Source organism: Molothrus aeneus, chromosome 8, assembly GCF_037042795.1.
Source record: "Molothrus aeneus isolate 106 chromosome 8, BPBGC_Maene_1.0, whole genome shotgun sequence".
Lineage (NCBI taxonomy): Eukaryota > Metazoa > Chordata > Aves > Passeriformes > Icteridae > Molothrus > Molothrus aeneus.
Genome location: NC_089653.1, coordinates 20,784,950 through 20,795,940, shown reverse-complemented (window position 1 = coordinate 20,795,940; position 10,991 = coordinate 20,784,950). Strand labels below are relative to the sequence as shown.

Below are 10,991 nucleotides of genomic sequence, written 5' to 3'. Positions count from 1 at the left end.
ATTAAACTGGTTATGTCAAAAAGTTGGTTTCTATTTTCTTAATTAAAAGGGAAAAAATCATGTCCGAGCAAAGGTAGAAACAAAAAATTAAATATATTCCCTCAAAAAAAAAGCACATTTCTTCTCCATCACCTGTTGTACCAGGTTTTATAGTATCATTAACTATTTGCTTCAATATTTATAAATTCAAATATGTGAAGGTCTCTGAAGCACTAAGTTTTATTTTGTAAGGTGCCTGTAGCGGGGGGTTACCGGGGAGTAGAAAGCAGCCAGGAAAAGGCTCTGTTAGCCAGGAACACGAGTGGGAGCTCTCGGTCACCAGCTGCAGGACAAGGAGCCCTGGTGAGCGCTCAGCTGAGCGGCACCGGCTCCTGAAAGGGAGGATGCACGCTCCTGCAAACCTTCTCCCGGAATTTCACCAGCGCAGAACCAAACCAGTTCGGGACTGGAGCCCCTAAGCTCGGAGGAGGAGCGTGCGCCCCGCACTGCTCCCAGGACAATGCGCTGCAGGGCAGGAGCTGAGCGAGGCGCTGCCACCGCCACGTGCTGAAACCTCACAGCTGAGCCAACGGGGAAAGAGCCGGGGGAAAGAGGAATAAGAGGACAAGAAAAAAAAAAAAAAAAAGTGCTATCCGGAGCTCCTGGGGGCCCACAGACAGTTGTGCTCCGGCCGGCTGAGCCCATTGCCCCGGCTGAGGGGCCCCGGCTGAGGGACCCCTGCCGCGCCGCCCCGCCCGCACCTTCCCCGGGCCCAGAGGCGCCCACCTCCGGCCCGTGCCTGCCGCCGCTGATTGGCGGCCGGGGGCGCTGTAAAGCGGCCGGCGATTGGCAGCGGTGAGGGCCGCGCTGTAAGGCGGCCAGCGATTGGCGGGCGGGCGGGCCCGTGCGGGCGCTGCCCGGCTTTGTACACGCGCGGCCCTTTAACAATGGGCGCGGCGCGCGGCGCCGCGTGATGGCGGCGGAGCCCCGGGGCCGCCGCGCCGCGCTCGGGTGTCCCGGGCCGCGCCCCGCCACCTCTCCCGCGGCCGCCGCCACCACCTCCGCGACCCCCTCACCCGGCCGTGCCCCGCGGCGGGAGGGGGCGGCTTAACGAGCCGCACTTGTGCCCCGCATGGCGGCCAGCTGGGCCGGGGGGCTGGGGGTGCCCCGCGGCAGCTGATCGCGGTTAGCCGGGGGCGAGCCAGAAAGGGGCGAGGGTGGCGCTGCCTGTCCCGCCCTCAGCGAGTGCCGCTTCCTCCCCGGTGCCTGGGCCCGGGCGCCGCGCCGCGCTGCCGATGGAGCTGGAGGCGCAGTGGTGGACAGGACAGCTGGCGGCCGACATCCACCAAGCGCTTCGATACAAGGTACCGCGGGGGGAGCCGGGCTGGGGGCGGCCCCGGCGTCTTTGTGAGGCTCCGGGCGGCGGAGCCGCCGCGGGGGTAGCGGGCGGAGGGCGCGCCTGGGGCGGCCGCGCTCGGCGGAATTGGCTTTTGTGAACTCGGAGCTCGCCGTGTCGTCCCGCCGTGGGCGCCGGGGCCGTCTGTCCGTCTGTCCGCGGCCGTGACAGCTGATCCGAGCGGCCGGACTGTGCGCCCGCTGCTCCCCGGAGACGGCAAGGGCTCACGGTACGCCCGGTGCTGCTCTTGAGACGTTTGCAAGGTTTAAACTCGGTACAAAGCATTGTGGTGTTATTGGAGCAAAAAAACCCCGACTAACCAAACAAAAACCCAGTGAAATAAACGCTGGGTGCGTTAATAGTGGAGGATTTAGGCAGTTGCTTAGAAGTTGCTTCGATTGTCTCGGAGTTGTTCTTCGGGACTGTTTTGATAAAGCACATCTTAACACCTGGGCTGAAAATCAGTTTACAATGACCGAACCTGCTAAAACAGTGCTTTTGTTGCTTGATGATACTCGATGAGCGGATTACTTTTCCCGGAGTCTTGATTGCTTTACTCTTTTTCCGGTGATGGAGGGAAATAAGGGAAGGACAGGATCATTTATTTGCTACCAGATTATCTTTACGAAAGCTAAGTTAGTGCTGCGAGAAGCGAATTATAAAGCTTAGTAGGTGGGAAGTTTGTTTGTGGGCTTTTGTTTCACTTCAATAGCACGTTTCAAAACTTTGGATTTCAATTAAAACTTTGAAAAATTTATGACTCCATTGCAACTTGATGTCATTAAGTTAAGTTAATCAAGATAATTTTCGCTGGAAATGTAATTGTACTCCAAATCCTACTTGAACACAGCGTGTGGGTGCACAGTCTATGTCATAAATTTATTCATAATAACAGAGGACAGTACTGCTGTTCTGCTGCATATAAGAAGAGGTACTAGCTACTCGGCAGGAGCCTGGTGGGTTTTTTTTTCTACCAGTCCAAATTTTATATTCAAAATAGATCATGGCACAGATTTTCTCAAATGTGGTGTTTCTAGGACCTTTGTTTCGAGGGGTCCTCTCCCCAAATCTGAGACCCTGTGAGCTTAAGTGCCTTAGAGCGCACTGCAATCAGTGTCAGTGTGACATCAGTCACATCGGGTCAGTGTTTTAACCTGCACGAGGCGAATGTTGGTTCATGCGCACCCCGCTCCTGTTCCTAAGGTTCAGCTGGCTGTTAGTGGTCTTTTCCTGGAGGCATCGGCAGGAGATTTGGCAGCTCTAGAACATGCAAACATTTAAGTCCCAAGTCTGGTTGCCCAGATTGAGCTGTAGCAAGAGAGGGGTTAACTATTGAACTTTGCATTGAATCAGCTGAGGAATACTTGCATGCCCTTTGCAGCCTTTGCAGCAGAGACAATCCAACAGACATGGTAGAAGCTGAAGTCTGGCTGACTGCCCAAATGAAAGATGTTAAATTTTAGTTTGTTAATATTGTGCAGAAACAAAGTATTTTTTAGTTGTTCTGTAATACAACAAATATTTTCTTTTTTTGCTGAAAAGGAATTCTGAAATTATGAGAACAGAGGGAAGAAGGGAGAAATCTTTGAAACTTCCGTTATAAATATTAAAATATCAGGTGTATTAATCTGATACCACTTCAAACTAAATCATTATTTTAATAATTCATCTAGGAGCTAAAGCTGCCCTCTTACAAAGGCCAGTCTCCCCAGTTACACCTGAGAAGATACTTTGCAGACCTGATTGCCATTGTGAGCAACCGCTTCAGGCTGTGTCCTGCTGCGCGCCACCTGGCTGTGTACCTGCTGGACCTCTTCATGGACCGCTACGACATATCCACACAGCAACTGCACGTGGTTGCTCTGTCCTGTTTACTTTTGGCAAGTAAGTATGTGGCACCAAACTTTAACTAGTCTGATCAATTCTACTGCCAAATGCAGGGCTGTCTTGGTGGGATGGAGAAAACCAAGTGGTTATAAAAATGATATAAAGTGGATCTATAAATGATAAGCAGTGCATATCGGTTTGGCCCAGTTGGTAGAACATTTCTTTAGACTTGTTTGATTTCGTTTTGATTTCTGTTGGCACCTGATAAAACTGAGGGTGGGATAAAACAAGCTGTGATTAAAAACGAATGTTTATATTTGTAAACAAATTATTCTAATGTGAACTTTAAGACCTGTGTTGTAGAAACAAAAACCCCTAGAAAGACAGTCTATCTCAAAATAGGTATGTCCTGTGCTGGAAATTTGCCTATCTGTGATAAAGAAAGAAATTAAATAAACCATGTGTAGACTGCACTGCATTCTTCTGATTGTGTTGTGTAGTTCTAGAATACTCCAGATTTTTGTAAATGGCAATGTTATTTAAGCAAGCTAAGGCTAACATAAATCCTGTATTGTCACTCAAAAAATGCAACACAGGTAAAATGCATTGGTGAATACACAGTACTCTGAAGACAGAATTAATTACAAACACTCATTATAAACAGTGCTGCTTATATTGACCTCAGGTTCTTGTGGTGTGTATCCACCTTTCAACATTTGGGGACCCCTTTTCAGTATCCCCGAAAAAATAAGGGTGCTTTTTGCTGAGAAACCTTCTGGCACTTGGTCATAGACAAATAGAAGTCAGAGAAAATGGTCCTGGCAGCAGAACTAGCTGTTGTTTCAGTTTCTGCTGACCTGTTTCTCTGAATCTCTTCTCATTTTTCCCAGTAAGGGCTCTAGGCCCTCTTTGCTACAGAACTGGAGTGCAGTGGCATTGGACGGATTTCATCTTTCACTGCATCCCATGTCCACCAATACAGCTATTCAGCAGAGCAGTTAAACCCGAAAAGGGTTATTCCGCATTCTTCTGAGGGTAGACTTTGACTAGGTGCCACCAGCTAGTAATCCTCTCTTGGCAAAGGGCGTCGTGCTGAGCATGAAAACATTGCCTCAGAAACCACTGTAATCCATTTAGGAAAATGGACTGGCTTTGAAGTAATGCCGGATTTTCAAATTAAATTCATGTTCTGAAGAGAAATTTTTTTTGTTTGTTTTAAACAAACTTCTTCCATAGTTCATGGCAAGCTGCAAGTAGAGATCTAAAAGCCTGGAGAAGCTGTGTATGGGTTGGTTGAGAGAGAAGCAAAATGCTGTTTTAAACTTTTGCCCTGTGTGGCTCAAACAAGCAGTTTAATCAGTGGTGTAATAAGTTATGACACTGTGATATATCTGATAAGGTTAAAGAAGTAATAAGAGGAATTATTATGTGACTCCTGAAGTTTAATTTCTGTAATTACTGGAGCATGGGAAACAAAAACTAACAGACTGGCACTGGTATTGGATTAAGTCCTATGTAAGTACCTCCACTGTTGAAAAAAGTAAACGTTCATGTATGTTCAGTCCTGCAAAACTCAAAGAACGTGCATTTACAACCTATCATGTAGCACTGAATAGAGTGTAAGATGGAAAGAATTTGCAATGAAATTGAAATAGCACAACCATATGGCAAACTGTATGGAAATGTGACACTTGTTTCTCTTATTAATGGGGTTTTCTACGTACACAGTTTTGCTTTAGGCTAAAAACATACAGGCCTGACAAGTTGAAAGTCCAAGGAAGGTTGCAACAGTGTATGTGGCAGAGGAGGTTTTCAGATGCACGTTGCTGAAATCCACTTGTTTGCCAGATCTCAAGTATAAAACTGCACCTACCATTGCAGGCATTAAAAGCAGGCAGGTTGGCTGGAGCTCTAGCTATGCTCTAATGAGTTTTAGACACAAAAAGGGTGTGCAGGGGTGGGAGGGTGATTAAAGCCAAATGCTCTTGTGGTGTGTTTGCCAAGTCACATCAAAGTGGTATTTCATTGATGGTGGGGACACATTATACAATAATTGGGTGACAAAAATTTGCATATGTAGTGTCAGTGATGTCCTAATATTCTGCTCTTGGCAGCTGGCTTCTGTGTGCCAGCATGGGAAAACCAACAGGAAACACGGCACTGCACAATATCCTACACAATGTTTGACATTATCTGCTGAAATTTAGCCCATTTTAGTACATACCCCTTTTTGTCTCTAATAACATAGTCTATTTGAGCTTTGCATCTGCAGGAAAGTCTCAAGCTTGTTTGACATAGTAGAATTGAAATATGACCAACAAGACATTAGCTATAATCCATTTTATAGTGAATATGTGCTGAACCTTTTTTTTTCCCTCCTCTTTCTGTTCACCTGAAGGTAAATTTGAAGAAAAGGAAGACAGTGTTCCCAAACTTGAACAGTTGAACAGCTTGGGTTGTATGACTAACATGAATTTGGTACTAACAAAACAGAATTTGCTTCATATGGAGTTGCTGTTGCTAGAAACATTTCAGTGGAATTTGTGCCTCCCAACTGCTGCTCATTTCATCGACTATTATCTTTCTATTGCTGTCCATGAGACTGATCTTCATGATGGCTGGCCAATGGTTTGCTTAGAGAAGACTAAGTTATATATGGCAAAATATGCTGATTACTTTCTGGAAGTATCATTGCAAGGTGAGTTACAGATTTCAGATAATGACTTCTTTGTTGTCTTGACAGACAATATCAAACTTAAATGATTTTTTTTTCTTATTCCTCCTTTCTAGATCATGAATTTTTAAATTATGCCCCTTCTTTAGTTGCTACTGCATGTGTAGCTTCTTCAAGGATTATCCTGCGTCTCTCACCCACATGGCCCACGCGGCTGCATCACCTCACTGCCTACTCCTGGGACTTCCTGGTGCCGTGTATTGAGCGACTCTTAATGTGAGTTAACACCAGTGGCTTTTTTAAGCCCATGTCTGCATCTGTTGTTATGCTTAATTGCTGCCAGCAGTGCAATTACATTTCTTTAAAAATTTCCGTTCCTCTGTTCTAAAAATACTTATGTATAAGTTTGGTACATATTTTTAGGCAATAACTGTTTTGCTCTTTCCAAAAGAGAAGACTTTATCAGATCTAATCTCTTTCCTGATCTTTCAACAAATAAACTTCTGCCTTGCATTTCCACTGAACATCTGGGATGCTTTGAGCTTCTTCAATAGCTTGTTCCCAATCTCTCTAGTCTGATCTGAGAGCAAAGAGATAGTGAAGAGTACCAAAGGCAAAGGGGCTTTTGACTGTATGCCTTGGAAGTTCAAGGCATGCTCCAAAGAGATGATGGATCAAACCTGCAGAGGTGACCAGCTTTGGCAGGAGGAGATAACAACGAGTTTGTATCTATTCTTGCTGTATCCATTTTTGCATTACAGCTGACATAAGATAAAAATGCCAATGAATGCCAAGTGAACCTTCCTGGGTAAGCATGTTACACAATCTGCTTTCCCTCTACAGAAATTTGCTCTTACCCAAGTCTAACATAGTTGTGATCAGAAGATGCACAGCTGTATCTGGAAGAACCACATCAGCCTTAGAAATGTGACATTATCACCCTTGATGGCCTCTGCTGGCTTCACTTATGTGTATAATGAAAGGAGTAGTACCTAAAGCATGCAAGTGCTGTTGCAGAAGTGTTTTAAGTATTGCTCTGGAACAGAGGGAGGGCACCATCAAAAAGTTAGGAATGAAATGTGTAGGTGGCATCTGCTTAACCTCAGCACAGAATTGAGAAAGAGAGTGTGTCTAGATACATTTCAGACAGGTGTAAATCAAAGGGAATTCAGATGAGCCATACTGGATAGGGTAGAAAAAAGGTGAGACAAAGGAAAAAAAAAAGTGGTTTTGCTCTCTAGAACAGGATCTCATACCTATATGCATATGGTCTTTAAGTACTGTAATGTAGATACTGCAAACCTTTCTGGTATCTTTCCTTTAGAAACCTTATACTCTGTTTAATTTAAATTAGGTAGAAGCAGCCAGTTCAGGTTCTGGTAATCCAGCAATTTGTTGGCCTATGTAAGTACAGTAGCAAACTTTACTGCACTGTGATTCTAGATCCCACTCTCTTACATGTATTGTACTTGGCTTTATCTGTGTTTTTTATTGCTATACAGTGAAGTAAAATGCTGGAAAGAGAGACTGTACCCCAACCACATTTTGAAACTTTAGGTTTTTTGTTTTGTTTTGTTTTTTAGTTTTGGAAGCTGGCAGATACTTGAATCATTTTTTAGAGTGCTCTTAAAGTTAACTCAAAGGAGTTTAAATTACATTAATATCTATTTTGATGTATTTTGTCTTTTCAATTTGTTTTAGTGCGCATGATAACGACGTGAAGGAAGCAAACAAGCAGAAAGGACAACAGGCTCAGTCTGCCCAGCACGCCGTGTTCCAGCCCCCAGCTCCCAGTGCCCAGCAGGCCAATGCTCAGCAGCACCAGCACGTACCGCAGTACCTGCAGGCTCACCAGTCCTCCTTGCAGTACCACCACCCAGCAGCACAGCAGCACAGCTGCCAGCAGATACTGTCATCCACTCACACAGCCTCCTACCCACTGCCTGCCTGCCCTGCTGCCTTACAGACCAGTGCTCAGGCTCGAGGCCACGTGCAGACGGGCGCTGCCATGTCCCTGGCTGTGCCACTGGACGTGAAGCCATGCATAAGTGTCTCCTACAACCGGACATACCAAGTGAATGGACGATATTCCTGTATTACTCCCTGCTTTGAGAGGTGATGAGTACAAAATGCTTTTGTGCTTGTTTGTTTTTTGGGGCGGAGAGTTGTGTGGAAAACGGTTTCATTTTTTTGTTAAACCTCAAAGTTGGAGGGCAAAAAATTGAATTAAAAAAGGTGTCTTCCCAGGAAAGAAAGCAACTGGATTGGCAACCGGTACCACAGCTCAAATAACAGCCTGCAAAAAGTTAGCACACAGACCATCCTCTGAAAAAGAATCTGTATGCTTGGGGATAATGTGTTCTTCCTCTGATGCTCAGAATATTCTGCTTCTAATGTGTGTCTGGGAAATACTACTCAAAAAAAAACCAGCTGTGGACTAACTACAGACTTATCTTTTAATGAAGGAGATATGCAGTATTATTTTGAAGACATTTATGTCATCCCACCATACAGTATTAACACTTTATACTTACTGAAACTTAAGAATCCACTGAATGCCAGACTTCTACAGGTACATGGAGATCACAGGAAGAAACAAATCTCATGTGGCTAACTCCATCTTGCCCCTTTTTCACCACTGGTGTTGGTTATTTGCTTTAGGCTAATGCACGTAAATTAACTGATATTTTGGCTAGTTTTTTAAGTTTTGTACCTTACAGGACAGACAGTATATTTTTGCCTCTTTTATTCTCCCTATCTTTTTTGTGTTTAAAGTAACTCTTTCATACTAACTCAGGGACTTCTCTACTCGTTACTCTTTGCTGCTGGTTTGTACACTAATTGGGTTTAACTCGGGGAAGGAAGGCAGAGGGGGAAGAGATTATAGCAAGTGGAGTGGCTTTTCTTCAGGGCATCTATGCAGAGTACCAAAGGGATATGTTAGTGTTCACAGAATGTAGATGTGAACTACTGCCCAGCAGTGTGATAATTGAAGAAAAGAGAAAGTTTCAACTGAACTTGTACTGTACCAGAACTACTACAGTGGCTGTGATTCCTCTTTGTACACAAACACATGAATACTATTAACCAACAGAAAGCATCCTCCAGTTGTACTGACAGTATCATCCCTACAGAAAAAGTACACTTAAATGCTGACTGAAATCCAGTTCTGTCACGTTTATAGTGGAGGGAAATTCTCAGGTAATAAAGGGGCAACTTTTTCTTCTACTATTTGGGAGTTCCAGAAGAAGATGTAGAGATTTGCTCTTCCAAGTGGGTGGATCAAAAATATTTAGCAGAGTGAACTCCTTCACCACAAGTAAGGTGCTAATAATATAACTTTATGGAATTACACTATCTCCTGTGGAGTGGATAGTCTGAGGGTAGAAAGCTTCACTCATCCACCTCTTGGATGAAAATTATGGTAGAGATATTAACAGAGATGGTTTTTGGGGTCCTTTGTGTGTTTGTTGGGGTTTTTTTAGGGGGGTGTTGTGTTTTGGTTTTTTTTTGTTTTTCTTTAAATACAAGAAGATATCAGACTTTCTCCTGTGGTAGAATGTGGGAGGAAGTGGTATGAATAACAGGATTCTTACTACTTTAAAATATCTTTATAGTACATGGGCTTAAGGCTTCTTTTGGTAGTTTCATTTGTTTTTTCACCATCTTCTTCCCTGTCTTAGTGGCAGCACTTAAAGTCGTGTTCCATCAAATGACACTGAATTACTGTGAATCTTACAGGAACTGTTTTGAAAGCAGGGGCAATTAAATTACATTATCAATATAAAGATGAAAGCTTTATCACCATAATGTTCAGAATGGAGGAGGACAGCTGTGTTCATTCTTTCTAGAGCTAAATTATAACATGCTACAAAAAACCTATTTATTGTTGAGGAGAAGAAATCCTGTTTCTCTTGTTTTGTCTTAAATTACAGTTTCTGTTGTGGGCTTTTGTAGCATAGATGTGCAAGTCAAGAAGAATAGGAGGATGAATGGAAAAGATGACCCTCTCCCTTTTATCCTAGAGAATCAACTTTGAAATAGGCATAGTGTGGTCAATTCCTTATTAAAATGAAAGTGGGTTTGGTTTTTTTCCTCTCCTCTCTTCATCTCTTAATGAATATTTCCCTGTGTCTGAGAGTAGTGTTAAGTAGAGACTTTCCACCTTATAAGATGCCATGCTTTTTACTCAGCACTGTTACTCATTTTAGAGGGAAATGGACTTCTTTCTGCTGGTTTCATTTTGTTGCAATGCTGTATCCAAGTCCTCAGTGTTCTAACTACCTCTGATGCTATGAATGTACAGTCTTGTAATAGACCATGACTTGAAATAACAGCAGATGCCTGTAGCAATTTTTTTCTGTAAAATCTTCAAATCATCTAACTGGTCATCTTTTTTTGTGACACAGCAGTATAGGCTCTTCTTTTTTTGGGGTATTAGCAAATTTATCCCATAGGCATTTGATATATAAAAATTTAACTAATACTTAACACTGGAATTATAATGGGTGGGGGGCTTTTTCACTTAGTTAATACCACAGCTTTACATTTAATAGGGTATTTTTTATTTGACTATTTTAAGACATTAGGTCAATTGTAAAAAGATCCACTACATACTGTTTGTTTTTAATTTATTACTTAGTCTGAGTTTTTTTCTGACACTACAGCTGCATCATGACTACAGAGAAAATGTACACTGAACAGTTTCAATCTATATTATTTAAAAGGGCTTTATCAGTGTACATTAAAAATACACTGTTCTTACTATTAGAACCAAAATGTGTTTTTTATGGCATAAATAAGAATGGTGCTTCTAAATGCAAAATGTCCAAAACAATGGAATCTTTGTGAGTGCTATGCATTCAACTTATTTTTTAAAATAAAACTAGTTTTGAGTAAGAAGGTTCCAGTGTGTATTATGCTTTGTATTGTGTATGTAAACTGTCTTGCCCCGTGTAGCTGGCTGAAGCTGTAAGGACTTCTCTTCCTCCCCCCTTGTTTTCTGTGACATATCATAAGCTTCAGGAACACTCAGCCTTCACAATTGAAAAAAAAAGTAGGAAGGAAATCATGCAGGAAGGAGCTTTAAAACTAACTGCAGCCACAGCATATGCT

The 10,991-nt window shown here is 43.2% G+C and overlaps 1 protein-coding gene across 1 annotated transcript; it reads left to right on the top strand.

The window, feature by feature from the left end:
- The first annotated feature begins 1,259 nt into the window (after positions 1 to 1,259).
- CCNJ (cyclin J) lies at positions 1,260 to 10,778 on the top strand. Its single transcript, XM_066554589.1, has 5 exons — positions 1,260 to 1,343; positions 3,049 to 3,259; positions 5,601 to 5,900; positions 5,993 to 6,152; positions 7,578 to 10,778. The coding sequence occupies exons 1-5, from the start codon at positions 1,275 to 1,277 to the stop codon at positions 7,993 to 7,995; spliced, it is 1,158 nt and encodes a 385-aa protein (XP_066410686.1). The 5' UTR covers positions 1,260 to 1,274; the 3' UTR covers positions 7,996 to 10,778.
- The last annotated feature ends 213 nt before the right edge of the window (positions 10,779 to 10,991 follow it).

What these genes read in the sequence shown, in the direction of transcription:
- CCNJ (XM_066554589.1), top strand. Translation starts at nt 1,275, where the DNA reads ATGGAGCTGGAGGCGCAGTGGTGGACAGGACAGCTGGCGGCCGACATC. An exon ending in TCTGGAAGTATCATTGCAAG is followed by an intron (nt 5,901 to 5,992) that starts GTGAGTTACAGA and finishes CCTCCTTTCTAG; the next exon opens with ATCATGAATTTTTAAATTAT. An exon ending in TGTATTGAGCGACTCTTAAT is followed by an intron (nt 6,153 to 7,577) that starts GTGAGTTAACAC and finishes AATTTGTTTTAG; the next exon opens with TGCGCATGATAACGACGTGA.